This window comes from Anser brachyrhynchus (assembly GCF_964034855.1).
Source record: "Anser brachyrhynchus genome assembly, chromosome: 13".
Lineage (NCBI taxonomy): Eukaryota > Metazoa > Chordata > Aves > Anseriformes > Anatidae > Anser > Anser brachyrhynchus.
Window position 1 is genome coordinate 4,924,444 of NC_137708.1, and position 22,999 is coordinate 4,947,442.

The 22,999-nt window shown below is 35.9% G+C and overlaps 1 protein-coding gene across 34 annotated transcripts in view; it reads left to right on the forward strand.

Annotated features, from left to right (window-relative positions):
* PCDH11X (protocadherin 11 X-linked) overlaps positions 1–22,999 on the forward strand; it is a 484,442-nt gene that overhangs the window by 59,551 nt on the left and 401,892 nt on the right. For all 34 annotated transcript variants that reach the window (XR_013938705.1, XR_013938706.1, XR_013938707.1 and 31 more), the window contains exons 3-4: positions 11,683–11,730; positions 14,830–17,316. Coding sequence is in view for 27 of the 34 variants with exons in the window: in XM_080553216.1 (XP_080409342.1) it covers positions 11,683–11,730; positions 14,830–17,316 (2,535 nt within the window). In the remaining 7 variants the exon portion in view is untranslated. The remainder of the gene's footprint in view (positions 1–11,682; positions 11,731–14,829; positions 17,317–22,999) is intronic.

Below are 22,999 nucleotides of genomic sequence, written 5' to 3' on the forward strand. Positions count from 1 at the left end.
TTTGGGGGGTTGACTGAAGACTGGAGGAGAAAGTCTTGCTTCCAGGCACAGTAAGTTCAGCGAGCTAGGGTGAGGGACAAGTTGGTGTATCTTTTTGCATTCAAGGCTCTGATTTTCACACTAGCTGTCATGAAACAATAATATATAACTTAGCACGTCTCTGTGTGGGCAGGATGATAGACTCAAGCTGGAAGGCACAAATCCGTCAAATGGAGATCTTCAGTTCATCTATCTTACATGAATATTATCTTTTGCTGATGTCCAGACAGATCAGTATGTTAGTTAACACAGATATGGTGATGCTTTTTGAGCATAATAGACTAGGCATTTGCTTACATAGTCCTCTTGAAACCAAGCGTATAAGAATAGTTAGAAATAAGTACTGCATCCCTGTTAAACTCTTCCAAAAAAAACGTGTAAATACTTCAGTTTCATCTATATGGACAGAAATAGTCAATTAAAAATGTATAATGCTCTCAACTAATCCACAGTAAAGCAGTAACAAAAACAAAGAAAAATCAGGTATCTCAGTAAAACTATAGTTAAGTTTGCATATGTGTATGGTACTGGAATAGCAAACAGGAGTGTCAAGGAAAATTTTTTAAAGTGTTGCTTACTGTTAAGCAGTTATATTGAACTGTTCTCCTTCAAATAGTGAATTTTGCCATGTTTAACATACAATGGCAAAGTAACACACCTATGAGGAAAATGTATATATATAAAAAAAAATCAGTAAATTCATATTTCATGTTCAACTGATTTTTTCCAAACTTGGCTTAATGTTTTTTTTTTTTTAGGAATATTGTTAAAATCTTCACAGGTTGCCAAAATTTCTAATATCAGAAATACCTGAATTAACTACAGGTGTAAAATACATGGAAGAAATAGTGTTTTCCAAATGTCATTTGTGTTACAAGTTTTAAAGTTAGCTTTTTAGGTGAACTTTTTGAAGGTCTTCGAAAGTTTTAAGCAACAGTGTATGGTGTTTTTAATGTGCTTGTTTGTTTTAGATAGCTGTAACTTCCAAGCTACTTTGAGGAAATAAATTGTTAATAGCTCAAAATAAGTTTGAGTTAACGAGTTGAAGGCTTGTGAGGGTCTCTGAAGCATCTGAATATGGAAAGCTTAAAATATTTGTAAAAATGCTGAAGGGTCATTGAAGAGAAGTTTTTCCAACAGTTAATTGTGAAAGATAGTGGCTAAATGTTTCATAAAATATGCAGACAGACAATAAAAATCACTAGGAAGATCTTTCTGAAAGTTAAGTATGAAGCCATGATTGAGCCTTAGCGATCAAGACTTGATTTGATTTTAGTACAAGCTGCCCCGAGTCTTTAATTTGTGTTTGCGACATGCTTGCTTTAAAATACTTGCCACTCTTCAGTCACCAAGGGTAAGCAACTATTCTTTTTGTTTGACTCGACCTCTTTTCTACTGGATGTAAGCAGGAAAATGACAATTTTAATCGGATATCAGTACAAAGTATGCTGTTGTTACAATTGCATGTAGATTTCTTGCTTACAAGTATATCACTACTTGGAAAATTAATTTGAGTTATGACAGCAGAAATGTGCGTGCTGTCTCAACATATTTCACGTTCCTCCTGCGGGTTATATTTAAACACATATGTAAGTCAAAAAAAAAAATTTAATTGTTGCCTACTATCATTAGCCTTCCTCATGAGAATCTAACAGCTGAAATTCAGCTTTGAAAAACTGATACTTTCACAGTATGGAATAAAATAAAGGAAGTAAATTTATCAGTAGTTTTTGAAGAGTAAGTGCTTTTATCAGTTATAAAAGCAGCTCCTGTTGATTGTTTAACCCATAAAACAGAATGGGTTTAAAAGTTTTTCACATGAGAACAATTTTGAAAATGTTATATAGAAATAAACTCCAAATTTGCCACCAAGGAATTCAGGTGAAAAGAAGGATGCCACTGTGTACTTTGCTAACATTTGCATTAGGATGCTCTTTGATACCTTGCATTGTTGAAAAGTGCAAAGATGGACAGGAGTGACAGATGTATCCAATGGGACTTTTTTTTTTTTTTAAATTTTCTTTCTTAAAATGTTTGTACTAAATTAGAACCTTATTATTAAAGCAAGCATCATCCAAGTGTGAACAATTTCATTTGAATACCATTGCTTTTTTGATCAAATTAAAAGTAGTTACTGCAAGTTTTAGAAGAGAAATAGCTAATCATGCTCTGTATTGCTTCAAGGGTTGTGGAAGTTCTTAGAATCCATCGTAATTCTAGTTTTGCAATCAGTTTGTGAGGATTACTTTCTGCTGCTTTTACTCATTGTGGATGCAGTAATACAAATTTTACTGGTATTTCAGACACCTGTCGTGAGAAACCTTTGGTTATATTAACAACAGGCTTCATATGAATCCTAATATGATTCAAATTCTATTATTAAAACTCTATTATTAAAAATTCCAAGTTATTTCATGTCTTCTCCACACATATGTACGAGGTGACCAAAAAGTTGCTACTATTTTCAAAATGCTCAGCACAGAAACCAAAAAATAAAGGAGAATTATAATATTCACCAAACTTTTAGATTTTTCTTTTGCCCCAACTCACTTTCCCATCACCTCTGTTTTTTGAGGTATGTTTTGAAAACATTTTTTTCAGTCAAAACTGTCAATTTTTTCCTGGTTTTAGTTGTCATGAAATATAAAATTAAAATATTAAAGAAGCTTATCCAATAATGATGTTATTGATTTAAATTTTACGTTTAGCTTTCTCTAATATTGGATTGTTAGTGATAGAGATATAAATAATTCTTGACATTTTTAACCAGAATATAGTCTGCAATGTTTTTCTTCCTTTCAAGAGGAAGTACAGTGAGGAAAAAAGATAGGTCCAAAATTATATTCTTATAGCTGTCAAAGAATACATTTAAATCCACTGTCAGCCATGGATTGTGGCACTTGACTGCATTAGTATGGTTATTTTTATTCCTGAAAGAAAGGTTTATTACAAAGTAATTTATATTCCCTGGCCCAGAACTATAATGGGTCTGAACACTGAAGTCCTGTAGAGCTTTTGAAGCTGGGACATGCAGCAAAGAGCATTTCAGACAATTTCAAAGAAACAAAAAAGAAACATTGGTACAAGGAAAGAATTCTGAGTCATCAGCTGTCAGTATTGAAACACATTTTTCTCACATTGTGCTATAATTGCTGGCTCTATTAATGTGATGTGTATTATTGCTTTGGTTATTGCTGATGTTCCAAAGTCAAATTATTGTAATTTTTTTTCTTTGCCTTATCAAGAAAATTGTCTTTTTTTTTTTTTTTAAGAGTCAGCTTGTTCCTCTGTGCTTTTCAGGATGAAGTATTATATGAGTTTCTCACTTTAAGATTACTTTTTCTATTCATTTTAAACCCAGTCACATAATTTTCATCCTCATTTCCATTACGGACTTTCCAAACCTATTTGTTGTAGCACATTTAAAGGTATAAACCAAGTAGTGCTTTCCATTTTATTCCCCATCCTCTTTCCCATGTAACTTCAAAAATAATATGTTGCCAGTTATGTTAGTATTTACCACTAGTGAATTGACCTTCGTATGGAAAGCCAACATAAAGTGTGAATGCCGTAATTTGAAAATCAGTCATATAAGTTGACCGTAAATGATTGATAGAACTCCCCTTCTTTCTATCAGCGTTGCACACCTTTTATTGTTTCACATAAATGAGATATTCATCCAGGCTGAATATCCAAGATACCTGCTTTGCTTGTAAAATACCAGAACGTGAATCAGTTTCTTGAAGTATTGCTACTTTTACGTAGGATTTTACATTATCCTTACTTATTTTTAACCTCTGAAGTAACCCAGTAGTTGTCTTGTGCTCACTTAAAAAATAATAATTTGAATAATTGAATAATTTCAGGCTGGACCTGCCAGCATCACCCAGAGTTCTTGGCAAACATGTTGGCTGACCAACTGGGCCTTTAACAAAGTTAAAGAAATAAACTTGTTAGTGTATGTTTGATCTCTGCTTCTGAGGCTTTTGTTTGTATTATTACGCAGATTTCGAAGTGTCTTGTTATAGCTTTGTGACCTTTGCCGTACACCTTCACATCAGAAGCTTAGGTGGATTTTTATTCGTTTCGTCTTTCCATTTCTCCATTTTCAGTCTCAAATAGTTGTCTCTACCAGCACAATTGGTTTTGTTAAGTACTAAATAAGACTGCAGTAGACGGCATGGACAGGAATAGAGTTTTTTTCTGTTTCTGTGATGATCTTTGCTTTAAGGGTTGCTTGTGAGGATGGGGTCCTAAAAGGCAAAGGTGCGTGCACTTCAATCATACAAACAGAAGAAACAAATAAAAAAACATTGAAAGAGTTTGTATGAAAAATGAAAAGGACAGGAACCATTCTAATGGCCTGTCTTTTAGCAGTGTGATATATGGGTGCATAGTGCTTATTTACAAAGTTCATGACTTCCATAAATGATCATTTTTATCATCTGTCTTTCTTACTAACCAGAGAGAATAAAACAAGCAATTTAAATAAAGTTTTGTTTTGTTTTGTTTTGTTTTTTGTTATTTAGAGCAGGATTGTATGAGAAAAAGTGGTATCTTCTTTAAGGTTGCCTAGGCAGTTTTCTAAGAGACTGAAATCCTTTTCTTGTTCTGTAATGGTATCTAAAACAGCAGTATTTGTACTTTCATGGTATTTTCTATAAATCATATATTTTGTGCTCTGATGTGATTGATTTGTGAGGGTCACTGAACTGGGAGATTCATTGTGGATTTGTTACCGGCTTGCAGAGTAGTTCTGGATGAGTCACTTCTGCTTTCCGTGCCTCAGTTTCCTTATGCGATATGAGCGATATTCACTTGACCTGAGAATGGCCTTGCTAGATCAAGTAAGATTCATTTAATCTTGTATCCTGTCTCTAACACTTGACATTAGATACTTAGGAGCAACTGTAAAGGACAGGAGAAGCATACTTTTCCAAGCTATTCCTAAGCTTCCACCAGTTGGAGGCTCACGTGTAGCTTCTTGTGCTAGAAGTTGTTATACCCTTACACGGATTCTTTTTTTTTTTTTTCCATGTGTCCAGTCTGTCCAATTGCTTTTTGAAGCAATGTAAAACTTAAGCACTCAGAATATGGGCAAAGGCCTACAAACTGCATTGTTTTTTCATAGGCTTATGCAGCAGATCAGAAACTTCGCAAATACATTTTTTCACAAATAAGCATGCACATTATTAGATGAAGTAAAACAAAATTAATTTGGTTAATATTTGAAGTGTGTCTGCGCTTGAGCTAAGATCACAAGTACAGGAGGTATAAGCAACACTTCTGCTACCCAGTGGCAGAAGACTTTGTACTGCTCAAGGAATAAGGTTTTGTCCTAAGTATTCCTATGCTAAGGAGTAGAGAGAACAGTCAAGGCTCAAGAAGTCAGTTTACCTTTGTGGAAATAAAACATGGGGATTTTAGATGCCTGCCTATTTATGATTAGCTATGATATTGTATTTTTAAAATCTTTCGATGTATGAGCATATAATTCAGTGTTCAGTCTGGCTGAAGATGTCACACCCAGGTGTGAAACTTTTCATAATAAAAAATGTTTTGGTTTTGTGTGTGGGGAGAAATCTTATCTAACGTTCACAGGGCTTGAAGGCATGGTTAAGCCACCAATCTCGTTGCTGTTGCAGTGTTCAGATAATACCTGAAGCACTCTCATAAAGAGGAATGAAGTCTTTCAGAAAATTTTGAATATTGAAGTTCTCCTTCATATTTATCACAGCATAGCACACTACAGCTTACTCAGTTTCACGAGCAAGGTAACAAAGAAAATCATGCTTTGTTACTCGTTGCTTCTAACAAAGATCTGGCCAATTAAACAGTTAGGCTCAGGGGATTTTGTTGTTGTTGTTCTCATATGTTTTATTTTTAATCTTTACATTAGTGGGTGGAATAAGTTTATCCATCAGAAAAGGTTGTAGGGTAATAACTTCTTGTGATGATCAGTAGTTTCCAACATGGTTTTCATTTGAAATATTTGGTATCACTAAATCAAAGGATACAAGCTCTTGCTGTAGTGCTGTGTGCTACCTGCCTCTGAAAGGACTGAAAACTAAATGCAAAGAGAGATGTAAATATGCGTATTCCTCTGGAGCGATTGGTTGGCTTTTCCTTCTGGGCAGCTGTTGGAACAAATCAGGTTGTGCCTAAGAGCACGATAAAGAAAAACTTTAATAAAGCTTAGCCCTCCTGGAAGCTCTGTCCTTTTAGCTATCATACTCGCTTTCAGTAATTTACTCTAGGATTTGCTGTTTTGTTGGAAGCCATAATGCTGAATTTCAGAACAGTTTTCATTTAATTTTACATTTTACAATGGGTTCATCCACATATACCCACAGCAGGCCTCTTTTACAGTAACAGTAAAGTTAATTGAGGGTAGAAGTGGAATTTTAACTCTGTATGTAGAATGCGTAACAAATAGTGCTACCTTATGATGCTCTAAGCTGTCATTCCATATAACAACTGAAAACTATCTTGTTGTACTGAGTGGTCGTGTAGATTTCTATGCAATAATTGAAATAATTGATACAATCCCATTTTTTTTCCTTGTTTTGTTTTATTTCAGTATGTTTGAATTTGATGTCTACGTGATGACACCTAGTAGTTGGTCGAATTTCCTAGGTGTTTTACGAAGAGTAATGTGTCATGCAGAAGTTACAGTGGACTGTTCATTTAACTCACTGATACATAAACATGAGAAATTGAACTCTTGTTCATAGCTTAATAGCTTAATACACAAGAATCATAACAATACATTAAACACTTTATTTTAAAGGAGTAGAAATTAAGCAAGTGTAAAAATCAAGGTCTAAACTAAGTCCTTGTGTCAAAGCTCAAAATTGTTTAACGAAAGTTTGAGGTGTGTTTCCTTTTCCATGTTGGTGGTCAGTTTGTAGAACAGTGTGGTGCATGTCTATGTCTAGTCAGAGCTGCACACTTGATTAACTTGATTAACTTATAATTTTGCTTGACTTTCCGTTGTTTTATTTTAGTAGTTTGGGTTCGGTAGATTCAGTTGTTTACATCATGATCTTTTTAGAATATAGAAGCTTGAACTTCTTGAAGAATTCAGAGCACGTGTTCGTGCTGTGATGGCTCTGTAAGTTGAAGTTACTGTCGCAGGGGAGTAGGTGTGAGGAGCGCAGGGAAGGTTCTCGGTTCTGGCTTATTAGCGGCGCCACGCTGCCACACTGGTGGTTGTGATGGTGTTGGCTGCCAAAAACCTGATATTTTCCCCTAAGGAAGGAGCAGCAGGTCCAGTTTCTGGGTGCATGTTAAAAAGTTTTACTGTATCACAAACAGTGTGCCTAATGTTGTTTGGAAACATCTGTCTTAGGGCACTGAATTGAGCTCAGGAAAGAACTTTGAGCTGACCCAGACTGGTGGAAGCTTGCCTTTTCTCTTACTTGCATTACAGGTTGTTGCTGGGCAGAATTAGCTTGAACGCGCTTCACTTCGTTTGCTTCTTCTGGAATAGTACAGTCTGTCTGAGGCCAGTCACATTGCTGTCATACTGAAGTAATAACACTTCAGCTGCTTGGTTTATTCTCATGTTTCTTTTCCTGCAGAGATACCAGCAAAGTGAATGATAGGCTGTAAGATGAACTGTTTCATGCACCTTTACCCAGGAACTGTGTGAGAGCTTGTCTCAGTCCCAAAGTTTAGATGGTGTACAATTAATTGGAGAATATATGTTTCCGGGTTGGACTAATCTAGATCTTTGCAACAGGTGGATATTATAGTTCCCTTCTGATTTTCATGCTTAAAAGTTGTACATTCAGTGTATATTCAAGACTTAACCATTAGTAGTGATTAAAAACAGAGCAGCAAAAATGGAATGGCATGTTAGGTGTTTGGTGTTTCCCTTTTAAACATGCCATTTTAGCAGTCTGAATATTATTACCTTTCTTGCAAATCAATTACATCAACTAAAATTTAACAGGACAGCAGGTAGATAGATCTACAATGTGTAATTCAGCAGTGGATTTGGTTCTTTAGACTACTGTGTTAATAACTTCGTCACTGATTTTAAGTCTGAGAAATAACGTGTGTATTCAAATTAATGACAGGCATGTGGAGGACAAGTTTAAAATGTATTAGATAAGTTGTAGGTGTAGCTTTCCTGAAAGACCTTAAAAACTACTCCTCTCTATGTATCACTGTAATAAAATACTAAATTACTCCTCTCCTTATATAGCTGTAATGATTTGCATTGGAAGTAAGAATTAGAATGAAATTGGAATTTGATTTTTATAAGAAAAAATATATTATTGCATATGATTACTTCTAAAAGTGTGTATCAAATACACTTTCAATCTTAAGATTTTGGATCCCAAAGAACTAAGAGGGAGGCATTTTTAGTAATATAACTTAAATAGAAAGTCACGACAGTTTATATACTGGAATCCTCAATACACACAGGTGTCACAAAATTTCAGAACTGGGTTTCAAGGTGCAATGACTACTGTACAGTAAGAAAATGCATCTTCCTTTTTTCTTTTGCTTTTGTTCTATTGAATCACATAAATAGGAGTCAGAAATGCTGGAGAAGGAAGATGATGAGTTGGCTTTCTGATAAATCCAACACTAGAAAATACATTTTTGGTTTATCCCTAGCATCTCCTGATCAGTATGGTGAAAAGACACCGTAAGATACTTCTGGAGTATTGAAGAATTCAATCTTTCTGGAACTATTTTTAGTACTTACTGACACTCTGTATACCTTCTGAGCAACTCTTTCTGATTTATTAATCTGAAATTGCAGTATTATTTATTATGTTCCAGTGCGCAGTGAAGGGGCATCTTGCATTGTGTTATATCAAACACTTTCCTAGTTTAAAATGGTAGTTCCACTGTTATTTTCTCGCAGTAGTGCAAAGAGAATAAGCTTTCATGATTTGGAAAAGCACAGCTTCATTTATTTCAAAAGCAAAAAACGGATGCTGGGGTAGTTATATGTCCCACATAAACTTTCTCTTCTGAGTTTTACAATACCCTGCAGAGGGTGAAGGCCTTGAGATATGCTAACTATCATGTTCATTTTAGCAGTGTCTGCACCAGGCTTACAATCTGTAAAAAACTGTTTGCGAATGTTGGGAGAACCTAGCTGTTGAGAAATCTAATCAAAAAGGAAGAAAAGATCGCTATTATATTAGGTTATTTGTCATTCTATTACATTTTGCCCACCTTAATTGTAAATTTTCTGCATTGAGATTGTGTTTTTTAATGTCAAAGTTCATAACGCAGTGATAACACATGAAAGTATGGACTCGGCATCTGAAAGAATGTCCTCGTGATGAAAATCCAGAGAAGACATTATTTTATTGAGTTATTTTCTTAGTGTTTCTGGATTTCAGAAGAGAGGGGTGTGTGTGAGATATTCATGCCATTCAGACGAAAACTTCTCTCACCATTTTGTCCTAGAAGTGTTAACATAAAAGGAAGATACAGTGGTTTTACTCGCAGTTGAACTTCAGTTTAAATGGGCCTCAGATCAAATAAGATACTCTTGCTAAGTAACTTACCGGTAAAAGGTTAGGATATGGGTTTGAAGATGCCGTCCGTTTAAAGAAATCATATACTTTTTCTTAGCTGAAATATTTTTTAGGGTGGATAAGAGGGAACAAAATAATTTAATGAACATTAGTTTGCAAACATTTGCACTTTTTAACAAGTCAACCTATCAGAGGTTTTTTTTGTTGTTGTTGTTTGTTTTTTTTTCTCCATTTGTCATGAGCCAAATGTGTATGCGTCCATCACCTTCAGTTCCCACTGAAATTACCAGAAGCTGAGGATCCTGGACAGTCTCTGCTTGAGGGTAAAGGAATTTTCAGAAACATCTCAGTTGTTTCTATTTTCTTTTATACAAGTGGCTGTCAGTTTGAATCCCCTTCTGCCTGAGAGTACTGATATGGTTATAGAGCAGGTAGTGAACAGGAGGGCATTAGGGATTCACACTGCTCCAACACCCAGTCAGCATTCATCTGAGAGCTCTAAAATGTGGGATTAGGAGCCTAAGATACATTGCTTGGCTGTCGGAGTGAAATGAGGTGGTGATTTAGGAGCTGTTCTGAACAGCGGTTCAGAACTGTTGCCTGTTACCACCAAAAGCACAGTGATGCGTTAGAGAATTACGTGACTAAAGCAGTCATTTATGTTTATTTGAAACAGAGTGTGATAGCGATAGAAAAACATGAACAGAACTCATAGGAATCTTGACCCACAACTTAAAAGTCTGTAGTTGTTCTGACAAAGAGCTAGTGTTTCAAATGTGTAAGCAACTTTGCATCTGCAGAGTTTTTGCATTGTACAATTTTCTTATCTTTGCAATTTTATTTTCTCTTTTGAGGTACTGTCACTCAGCTCACAAGGTAACCAACTGCATTAATTACACACACATAAGTAACCTTTCTGTAAACTGTGTGCTGATAGGTGTATTAACTCAGCACCCTTGAAACAAAACAGCTGTCTAACAGGCTTTAATATTCTAGAATGCATGAACATGTTAACTGTACACTGTGAAGTATTCACAGACAAAGGACCTTTATTAGAGCCTCAATACTTAGGATATTATAGCTCTGAGTGTAGTAATAGGCACCAGTTATAGGAATTTGTATCTGTTATTGCCTATCATGTAGAATATTTTGTGTTTAGGGTTTTAGCTTGGCTTTGGGAATTCACATTTTTGCATTCAAAGTGTCAGCTGTGAAAGAAAATGCAAGTTTAATTTTCACCTTTTATTAAAAATATTGGCCATTGTATAGCTGTTGTCTAGTTTTATGAATTAGAAATTGAAACTCTGCTACTATAATCTTTTCTTTGGTAATGCAGCACTGTAGTTGCATACCAGTTCCATGTGTCTTGACAAAAGCAGACAAGGAAACGGAGGCTGAGACCCATCTTTTAATTTTTCAGGAGAACTGCAAAGGTTTTCTGTCTTGCTACATATGAAATAATTAGCAGTTGGCAAACAACTGCATTAATTTCTGGACTTGCTTAAAAGATTTTAGGATCCTTTGGATGCAAGATTGTGTTTCAGCCAAAGGTTTTATTATAAAGTAATTGCTTTCAAGTAATTCAGGAATTCATTAAAATGGGAACCTGAGGTTGTGGTTGTTTTTTGGTTTTGTTTTTTTTTTTTTAAACATTTTATGTTAGCTGTTTTTGTATGGTTATATAGCACAATATTCTTCCCCTTCCTCCCATTTTCCCTATTTGTTTGAGAAATTACTATGTTCTATCAACTTATAAGTGTAAGTGTGCGAGATGTTTTGGACACAACAGACCATACCACTGTAGCTGCTCTTTTTCCTATTTCTCTTGAAGATGAAGCCCACTTTCCAATTTCTGGCCTGAAAGAACATTCATTGCAATGCAAATGTTGTCGACATTTTGTGAAATATTGTGATAAGAGACTGTGATTGATAAGAGACTGTGTCACCTCAATGTGTACAAGGCAAGTTTATCTGTAGGCTTTAGGTGCACCTTGCTACATGCAGTCCTGTATGTAACACTTGAAGCTCTATAGATTGTTATGTTAGGTGTCCATGTTTCATTGTTTATGTATTTATTAACGTACCTAAATGTTCCATTTTTTAAAAACTCTCTAATTTTTTATTTACTTGACAGCCCAAAACAGCTCCGAAAAGGACGTTTGGATCCATTACAAATGACCAGGTAAATATACAGCAGGCAGAGTTCAACAAGTATGCCAGTTTCATCATTTTAGAGATTGTTTTATGCATGAATACTCTGAAAGGGTTGTTATAAAAATTGAATAAGGTAACAGAACTGGTTATAGCTCTGATAAAGAATCTTGTGATTAGGGCTCAGAGCCTCTTAAAGCTGGTCTTGGCTCTCAGATGGGCATAGCTTTGTTCTGCCTCAGATAGCTAGGTTACATTGCTTGAACTGTCTTTTTAGATTTAAAAAGTTAACGTTTTTTTATTTCTCACTCCCATCTTGCTATAGTTATGAAGACAAAGTAACGGATTTTTTTTTATCAATTAACTTAATGGTGAAAGGTACTATATAAATGTTAATTACCTATTATACTACTTCTCAGGACACATAGCCTTCCTAGTGTGAATGAAACCTTCAGATCACTGCGATAATGTGGTGACTGAGGTATACTTCCGTCCAAATAACAATCTGTCCCTATAGGAAATATTGACTTCACCGATGTTTTGATGATGATAGATCAAAACTTAATCCTGAAAGTTTTCCTTCACGTTTCTCTCAGGCTTTTTAACTCTCAATTTCTTTGCTCATGCAGGAGAGAATTAGATATTTTTAATCTTCAAAATTTGTTTCCTGAATGTTTCATCATTTTGAGGACTGTTTAGAGTGGAAGAATTCTCTCTTCTTAGAAAATGCAGTTGTTAAAATGCAGCATAACACCATACCTAATCTTATCCCTTAAACAATGTGAAGCAGATTTGCCTAAATTAGGAAAAGGCATAATTTTTGTAACTTTCTCTTTATTTCAGTGCTTTAAAAAGATGTATAATCCTCTAATGAATAGTAAGAAATTCTCTTGAATACTGTTTTTTTTTCCATATAGAAAAATTAATCAAGTGGTAATAATTGACCTGGAAGAGCTCTTTGCATTCTTTTCTGTTTCTCCAGTAGCTTACTGCTGGTAATGGAGAATTGAAGCTATATATTTTATATCAAGTCATACGCTATAATTAAAAATATCTTTCTCATAGTTAAAAGAAAAGCAGAAATGTGTATGCATATGTATAGCTGCGTGTATTGAAGGTCTATATGAAGTGTTTGTTGTAGTTGTGGGATCTAATGACAGAATAATCAGTGCCCATCTGTCAAGTTGTGTACAAATAAAGAAGAAAAAGATAGCTGACGTTTTTTTTTCCTTTTCTCCAGCTTCTGTTATATTTCTCTGAAAATCTATGTTAAAATATAGAATATGTAATTCATCATTTCTCAATAGTTCTGCAATTTATTTCAACTAACTTCTAGCCAGATTGAAGATGAAGAGGAAACCCACACTTTGTCTTCTTGAAGAGATCAGTGTAGAATTACCATTTGAAAAATTAACCTAATCGATTCAGAATGTAAATCTTACACTTCTTGTAAGAATAATCTTTTCGTGTCTCCTGTTGAAGAAGCCAAAGTTGTATTTTTTTTAATTGTTTCAAAATGTATTCCAGTTCACTTTAGACTGTCCCTAGTTGCAACGTAATGTTGTCACAAGTGCTATGCATGTGGCACAGTAATGTTTGAAATGTGGATGAATTGTTCTTTTCCATGAAAGAAATGATTACTTATGTAAGGTCAAATTCTGGCTTTGAGAAAACACATCAATGAAAGAGTACAGCCTCACACAGAATTAGACCTACAAATGCATTCATTTAATGGTGGGTGACAAGATGCAGTGAATACAAATCTTTTAACAACAATGAGAAATAAGGAAACTTGCATATTGGGAACATTTTCTTTCCCTTTGGTCTGAAGTGTCTCAAATCAGTTCAGAACACACATAATTAGGACTAAAGGTGAGAGACAAGCACAATAAATGCAGAAAGAACCAGGCTAGAAGTAGTTGTTGCAAGAATGACACATACAAAGAAAATCCTAATTACTCAGCATTTTTATCAATGCTTTCTTCTCCTGTTTATCCCGTACACTCAGCTTTAATGATCTGTGTTTTAGCTCTACCCTTATGGAAAATATGGCTGCAAAACTGCCTTTACATCCTTTCTTATTCTGAAGGTTGAGCGATGGGAGAATAGAAAAGAGGATAATTGCGATATTCTTAATCTCTGCTCATCTGAAGACACAGCAGAGGAGGGAATCTAGCTCTATATTCCAATTTTTGTATTAGCATACTCTGTCAACACAAGGGTTTTTAAAGGAAGCCATGTTTGTGCAATATATATAGTATTTGCTATTCCAGGGGTGTTATGTATTCAACAATCCCCATGAAAAGAAGTGATTATTTTCAAAGTGAATGTCATAGTTCTGTGATATTTTTTAAAATGAAAATATATCTTCTTTTCTCACTTGGATTGTAATTTTCACTACAAATAGAAAATAAATCATGATGAAGAAAGGAATAATTTTTAGGAATTTATGTATTTCTAATAAACTGTTATGGTTTAGTTTTGTCTGAACAATCTAATGACCGAATTGTGTAGTGAGCCCCTCTTCGGTGATGTGGGTGGTGGTTTTTGCTTTTTTGCTTTGTATGCTAGGGATTTCAGATCATGTCCAGAGTTGTTCCATGAACTGTGAAATAGTCCCTTTATCTTTGTTGTTTTCCTTGAAATTGAGGATTGGATTAGATCATCCAATGTATGCATACTACTTTGCCTTTGGACATGGTTGAACTTTGGCTACATTCCTCTTCTTAACACTCACTGGTACGGTACAGAAAGCAAATTACATCTGTCCAAGAATTCTAATTTATTTTATTTTATTTCTGTAGAAAGAGAGCAATTGGTTTAAAAAAGAAACAAAGACAACAACAAAAAGAAATATATTGTGTGCCCCTGCCCCCAAAACAATCAAACACAAAACCCCTGTTATTCTAAATTATTGGTTTCTTCATGTGTTTGCTCTGAAGCTTTCTTAAAGCTCCTGGTCTTAAAGCATAATCGGATATTGCAAATTAGCAGTAAATACACAAATGTGTATTCCTGTATATCTCCACCCCCCATATATATGTTTCATGACGATTTCAAAACATTAATGAGATTATTCTCTGATTAATTATACTGCTGTGCTAAAGTATACTCTTTCTGTGTCTTGTAGGGTCAAAATGTGTTTGGTCTTGATATAATTGAGACACCTGAGGGAGATAAGTGGCCTCAACTGATTGTCCAGCAGATCCTGGATAGGGAGCAGAAGGATACCTATGTGATGAAGATTAAAGTTGAAGATGGTGGAAGCCCTCCAAGATCAAGCACCGCCATCCTGCAAGTCACAGTGACTGATGTGAACGATAATCGCCCAGTCTTCAAAGAAAATGATGTTGAAGTTAGTATTCCAGAAAATGCTCCAGTAGGCACCTCTGTTTCTCAGCTCCATGCCACTGATGCAGACCTGGGCTCAAATGCACAAATCCACTTCTATTTCAGCAATCAGATCTCCAGTTTGGCCAAAAGGCTGTTTGCCATTGATAATGCCACTGGTCTTATCACCATAAGAGAACCGCTAGACAGAGAGGAATCTCCTGTACACAAATTAACTGTTTTGGCAAGTGATGGCAGTTCAACTCCATCAAGAGCAACAGTGACTGTTAATGTCACAGATATTAATGACAATGTCCCATCAATAGACACAAGATACATCATCAATCCAGTGAATGGGACGGTGCTTTTGTCTGAGAAAGCTCCACTTAATACAAAAATTGCATTGATAACAGTAATGGACAAGGATGCTGATCTGAATGGAAAGGTTACTTGTTTTACAGATCATGATGTCCCTTTTAGGCTGAAGCCAGTGTTTGATAATCAGTTTCTCCTGGAAACAGCCACATTTCTAGATTATGAAGCAACACGGGAATATGCTATTAAAATAGTGGCTTCAGATTCAGGGAAACCTCCCCTAAACCAGTCTGCAATGCTCCTGATCAAAATTAAAGATGAAAATGACAATGCCCCAGTTTTTACACAGCCTATTATAGGTCTTTCCATCCCTGAAAACAATGCTCCAGGTACTCAGCTAACCAAGATAAGTGCTACAGATGCCGACAGTGGGCGCAATGCTGAGATCAGCTATATTCTGGGTCCTGATGCACCCCCCATTTTCAACCTTGACCGCCGTACAGGCATTCTGACAGCAGTCAGGAAGTTGGACAGAGAAAAGCAAGACAGGTACTCCTTCACTGTACTGGCTAAGGATAACGGGATGCCACCCTTGCAGACCAATGCTACTGTGACAGTGTCAGTCCTGGACCAGAATGATAACAGCCCTGCTTTCACACATAATGAATATAATTTCTATGTGCCAGAAAACTTACCCATGTATGGCACAGTAGGGCTTATCACAGTAACAGATGCTGACTCTGGAGAAAATGCTGCGGTCACTCTCTCTATATTAAATGGTAGAGATAATTTCATTATAGATCCACTTACTGGTGTAATAAGGCCTAACATTACCTTTGATAGGGAACAGCAGGGGTCATACACTTTTCAGGTGAAAGCTGTGGATGGAGGAAGACAGCAGCGTTCCTCAACTGCCAAAGTGACCATCAATGTTGTTGATGTAAATGACAACAGGCCTGTTTTTGTTATTCCTTCATCTAATTATTCATATGAGTTGGTTCCAACATCATCCAGTCCAGGGTCTGTAGTTACTAAAGTCTTTGCAGTTGACAATGACACAGGCATGAATGCAGAGCTCCGTTACAGCATCATAGGTGGGAACTCAAGGGGCTTGTTTACAATTGACCAATTAACAGGCAATATTACTTTGAAAGAGAAGGTAATTACATCAGATCATGGCTTGCACAGACTGGTGATAAAAGTCAATGACCTAGGACAGCCGGAGTCTCTTTATACTATAGCTCTTGTGCATTTGTTTGTGAATGAGACAGTCACCAATAGTTCCTATGTACAAGAGCTAGTGCGCAGGAATATGGAAACTCCAGTTGGCCAGAACATTGGGGATGGTGAGATAACCCCACAAACCAATGATTATGTCAAGATCATAATAGCGATTATTGCAGGAACAATGACAGTTATTCTGGTAATTTTTGTTACTGCTTTAGTACGGTGCCGCCAGACGCCCAGGCACAAAGTTGTCCAAAAAAACAAGCAGAGTGGTGAATGGGTTTCCCCAAACCAAGAGAACAGGCAGATCAAGAAGAAGAAGAAGAAGAAGAAGCGCTCTCCAAAAAGTCTCCTCCTCAACTTTGTGACTATTGAAGAATCTAAGCCTGATGATCCTGGCCATGAGCACATAAATGGCACTTTAGACATTCCTGTAGAGCTAGAAGAACAGACTATGGGAAAATATAACTGGGCCACCACACCAACCACATTTAAACCTGATAGCCCAGATTTGGCAAAGCACTACAAGTCTGCTTCTCCACAGCCTACCTTTCAAATTAAACCTGAGACTCCTGTACCCCCCAAGAAGCACCATGTCATTCAGGAACTGCCTCTAGATAACACCTTTGTGGTGGGCTGTGACTCACTCTCCAAGTGCTCATCAAGCAGCTCGGACCCTTACAGTGTTTCCGAATGCAGCTGTCAAGGAGGCTTCAAGACCCCAGGCCCCATTCACACCAGACAGGTAATGGAAATTTTAAGGTTCTCTCTTTCTCCTTCACTTCTTGCTTTTCCATTCATATAGCTCTACCTCTAAGCACTGCATAATAACTTTCTCTGCAAGGATTAAAAGTTTGAAAGGTTGTGCTTGTTCCGGGCACTGAAATGTAAACAATTTGAGATCCATCAGTGTTAACGGGAATTAATTGAAGTGATTACTGGCTGTAAGGAAATGGAGCAGTGAATTATTTCACTGGTGGGTATTCCTGACTGCAGATGGCAGTATGGCACTTCCTGCATTACTACAGTATGTTGTGCAGCTCTGTGAGACAGAGGGGTTATGATACTGTCCTCTGTAGTATTGTATGCTCAAGAATTGAAGTAACCTAGGCCAGGTGGAAAGCAATAAAGCTTTACAGGATCTGATAAGTGGTTCTTAATATTAATGGAGTCTGGAATTGCAGCCTTCATTTGGGCACAGCTTTACTTCAAGGTCCCTCAAAAGCAGGCAAGGATTTTCCTCTGAGAGCTTCAGTGCCATATTCAGACTAGAAGAGTACTGGACTACTTAAATCTGGTAGAATGACGCAGTCAACAGGCAAAGCTGGGGGAAAATTGGAAGCATCGGTATAATTCCTCTCACTTTTTAGCTGCTATGCTTGATAAACCAGATACTAGCTTCTCAGAAATTAAGTGCAGCATAGGAAATGTCTAAAGACTCCTTAATTTAAAATTAAATTAAAATGTGGACCTACAAGACACTATAGAAAGGCTGTAAGTCACTGGAAATTGAATCTAATTTCTATCCATGTTCTGAAAAAAAAAAATCATTAATAATAAAACTTTGCTGTTTGTTTGCTGCTTTTTCTTCGTGAATATCACAGAGTATTCAATGAAAATAGTTTTGTAGTCAAGTTTTAATTGGTGAAGGAATCAATCATTAAAGAAACAATATTTCTAAAGAGTTTGTAATATCATTGATAATATATTTTAATATTATTGTTTGGGAACATGTCCTCAGCATGACTAAGTCTGCTAGACTTTTTGCTACAGTTGAGGTTTTGAATTTCTCCTGTGGGCTTTCTTTTATTACCACTACAGTGATATCGAAATGTTCCTAAAAAAACTTTTTATGCACACTACGCATCATATTATTAAAAATTACAGGACAGGTTGGTTATTTTACTTTATTCCCCTTAACAACACAGTTTTGTATGGTAGTTCATATTGCTATATGCTCTAAAACATTCATCTTTTGCTTAGCTGCATTAACTGATAAATTGAGGAAAACTTACTAGAATTTCTTACTTCTAAGACAGCAGTGGAAAATGTGTAGCTTTTGAGATTTGAGTATTTTGTATTAAAGGTATTTGAATGTGTTAATTTCAGCTGCGTGTTAGAAATGCCTTTTCCTAATTTATTCATCTTGTTGAACTCTCATAACTCCGAGGAGGGTGGTGCTGTTTTCAGCATCTCTGGAGGCCTGATCCAAGTGATTTTTCAATTGAGAACAGGGACTCCAGTATAGCTCCTCTGAGCCAAAAAGGTTCTTCCATTGTCTGCTCAAAAACACTTCGTAATGCCGTAATTCTGCTAACAAAGAAGGTAAACTCATGACACTCTAGGTTTTTACTAACCTAGTTCTTCCATTTTCAGGCACTTTTAAAGTAGAATGGAAAGCAATTCTCTTCTGCAGAAGCTGGTTGGAAAAATGTGTTTTCTTTTATCTGTACCTTAAAGGTCAATGACAGGCGTTTCCTGTCAGGGAGAGCAGGATAGAACTGTTTGCTTTGCAATGCTCATTACCTGACAGTAGCTTATCTTTATATAGCTGTACCTGAAAATATGTACGTGTATTCTATATAATAGAAATATAGGTATGATGCTCAGAATATACCATAGTGATTTTGTTAAATCTACAGTTATCCTTCTTTTAGGTTTAATTTTCAATATGAAAGTGACCACATTGCTGGAGAAATTATAACTACTCTTTGACAATGGCCCTTTATGCTAGCTAGAAAACAACATTCACCATTCAACACATGAATTGATATTTGTATTACTTGTTTAAATATAATACAAATAATGCATTTATTTACATAAATTAGGCAAGAGAGGCCATTTGAGTTAAATCCTTTGTGTTGGACTTTGATCACAATAACAGAATTGTATTTCATGATAAGTGAGAACAAGTATATTTCTTTAACCTCAGTGGATTTTTTAAAAGTCACTCTTACTCCTAACCTGTTTTTGTATATTGTGGCCTGTGTAGTTTTATCTGCTGTGGAGCTATAGAAGGTGACTCAGGACAGACTAACTTAAGCGTTGTCGCTGTCAGCTAGTAAAGAAATTAAACAAACAAAAGTAATCTTCTACCACAATACTTCAGATGTCATGCTGCCCTCCATCCTCCATCCTTGGAGATTACCAGGATGTTTGTGGTTAATGATGCATTTATGTTATGCACTCTCTGAATTTTCACAAAAATGTAGGACAGCCAGGAGAATGGAATATAATAAGTTCAGTTAAAAAGACAGATGTGCTAGATTGAGAAATGAAAATCACAAAGATGTTTAATGTGAGAAAAAATATTTTACTTTAACAATTACTGTGATGCATCCCTTTTACAAGCCAGAAGCTCTCTGAAGGAGGAGACTAAAGAAGATTACACTCACTGTGAAGATATTTGTTTTCATTTTCTAATGGATGTTGATATTAACAGGCTTCACATCTCAACTGTTCTTAGCTTTGTCCATGCAATGCAAGCCTAAATTTCTACTCAGATACTTGAAAAACTGAGTTAAAGATAAAAATTTATGTGGTTTTGTTTTGTTTTGTTCTGTTTCATGAGCTCTAAATTCTGTGCATGTCTGAATGGTATTGATTCAGGTCACTAAAAAAAAGGCAATTATTTCTTTGCTTTACTGTTAAATTTGTTGAAGTGATCTCTGAAATGACAGAAAATCATAACAATTGTACTCAAAAAACGTGCAAGAGAAGATGAAAAGGTTTTTATACTGAAAAAATAAAATATCTCTTCAGTGGCCATGTGGGCAAATAAACATGGGGATAGCAACAGCTGAAAGTTTTATGGGGAAGGAATCAGAGACTCCTGAAGCAGCTGAGGACACATTGGATCATCGACTGCAGGAAGCTCAAGAGAAAAATGTGTGGTGCTAATAGTGATACGAGGAAGAAGAGAGAAAAAGCTTCTCTGTGTAGTTGTGTGTGAGGAAGGGCAATGGAAAGAGATGTTAGTATTATTTTAGTCACACAGTAGGAATTAGTGAATACTAGTGACAGTGCATTGGAACCTTCAGAATAGCATGCTTTCTTGTGGGATGCTGTATGTAGATGTAATTGTATTAAAGAAATTTTGCCGTGTGATACATTGTGAAGGGGCTTCTTGTCCATTATATGTTTTTTCAAAGTAGGTTATATGGCTTGTAAAATCCAGCTAACTTTCAGTGTCATCAGGTTTTCATTGTTTCAGTAGTCATCAGCCTCGCAGCAGAATGTATTTCTTTGGTAGAAAAACATACAGCACATGTACAGTTTATCTGTCCGCAAGCTTTGTAAAAGCTTAATTGCTTTTGACATTTACCTTAGTGAGAGCAGACTCTATGAACTATTCCATACCGTCAAAAATCTTTTTTTTTTAATTTTCGTTGGAATGATGAAAAGAAAGGACAGTTTTTTTCAGTCTAGTTTTCCTGCAGTATGAAACTATTTTTTAATCTGAAAGTTTCGCTCAGGTACTTTCAACATTCAGGCAATTCAAATGCCTGTCTAGGTAAGCATCAACCTGTCTAATCAAAGCATGCGTAATTACGCTACACAATGTTAGCTCTGGCAGCTGGGCTCTACAAAACTATGGCCACAAAGGTTCATTAAAATTTCCCATGCATCCTCCTCCTTCATGTCTCCTTCTTTTAATTAATGTGATTTCCAACATTCATTCATTTGAAAATAGTATAATGCATATTATAGGAACAGAAAAAATCTCATAAAGTAATCACCTGCTCACTGAAGAAGGGTTCTGTGGCCTTTTTTATTGTCATCTTAAACTTTGACTCCAGGAAAAGTTTTATATGACCTTCTGTTAATGAAGAAGCGTGACTGGTCATGAAGGCAGCAGTGGCACAACTTGGTTCAGTTTCAGTCCACCTCTCCAACTGGTTGAGCTGTAATATATCATCACGCTCTGAATCTTGATTTTGTGCTTGGTGCTTCTGCCTGCTTTGCAGTGGACTGCAGTCCGTATGTTAACATCTGCACTGCTAGCATGCTATACCATCTTTGGAAGGTTGTTAAGAGAATGAACAGGCATGCAGATTGATTTTTCTCATGTTTACCGCTGTAAATCTTCATTAATTGATTTTATTTGCTAGGATCCTGCCATGTGTGAACGTACCCATATGTATGAATGGAAATTTCAAATGACACAGTGATTTCTGCTGAACTTGTTTGTTGGAAACTTACCGGAGATAGGAATTCTTTTTCTTTTAAAACTCCAAATGGAAAGTAGACCTCATTTAAAATACATTGCCTTTTGGGGGCCTACTGTCTCACTAGCAACTGCTCAGACATGCTAATAGTTATGGTATATTTGATCTTCTGGTTCTGATTTGAAATGTGGTGAAACGTCATTACAGTTTTCCACTTGCTATGAGAGCAGTGTGCTCAGAATGTGAGTTAAAAGAATATTGCACTTTTCCCAAAACAAACAGCTCTGAAAACTCACCTGATATGTAAATCCTTAGATGAAATATTTGTTGTTTTGGATAATAAGTGAGTTTAATCTACTATCCTGTAATCATCAGTAGGCAGTACTGATGTGTCTGATATTTGAAAGGTGTATAGGTAACACCGGTGTTTTGCATTGGCAGATGCGGAGTAACTTACGCTCCAGGAACATTTTCTTCTAAACATCAGATAAGTTTGTTGGTATAAGCCCTTCCCAGAAGCTGTTTCAAAGTTGATCACTATGATTCTGACTATTGTTATTTTCTCTTAACTTTCTGGCTGCTAATTTTGCTGGTAATTCTGATATGCTGTGATATATATACATTTCAGAAAAAAATGGAATTCACATCTAGAGAAAAAAGATTTCACTGAAGGAGAAGTGGAATTTGCTGTCTCTTAAGTTAGTGAGCAGTGACTTAAATGTGCAGTATTACTGAAGCAAAATTGGTCAAGAAAATGTTTTTCTTCTGTGGAACAATTTGGAATTTTATTTAATTTTTTTTAATATATGTTTTTCACTGAAAACACAAGGGAAAGGATATCTGAAAAGGGTCTCCATTGCCTCTTAATAGAAAATAAAAACTGAGCAAAAATGGAAAGATAACAAAAAAGAAATTAATGTTCTCTTTGAGGAAAAAGTGAAAGAATTTGAATATGACACTTAAGTAGAAAATAACTTGGAAGAAAACAAAGGCTTTTTTTTTTTTTTCCCCAGTAGAAGCTGTTTGACTGACTTAATACAGAAGTTGTTAGACAAAGTTCCAGCGTTACCAACTGGGTGATTGTTTGGCAAGCTAGAATGATGCTCCACTCCCTCTCCAATAACAGCTTGCCTTGGACTAGTAGCAGTATAAATATGTATGATTTTTCCTGAACATTAAGCACATTTCATCTTCATGTTTCCAAAGCTGAGCTGAAGCGTTTTCTCTTTTACTCTTAGTGACCCAAGCTTTTATTTTATT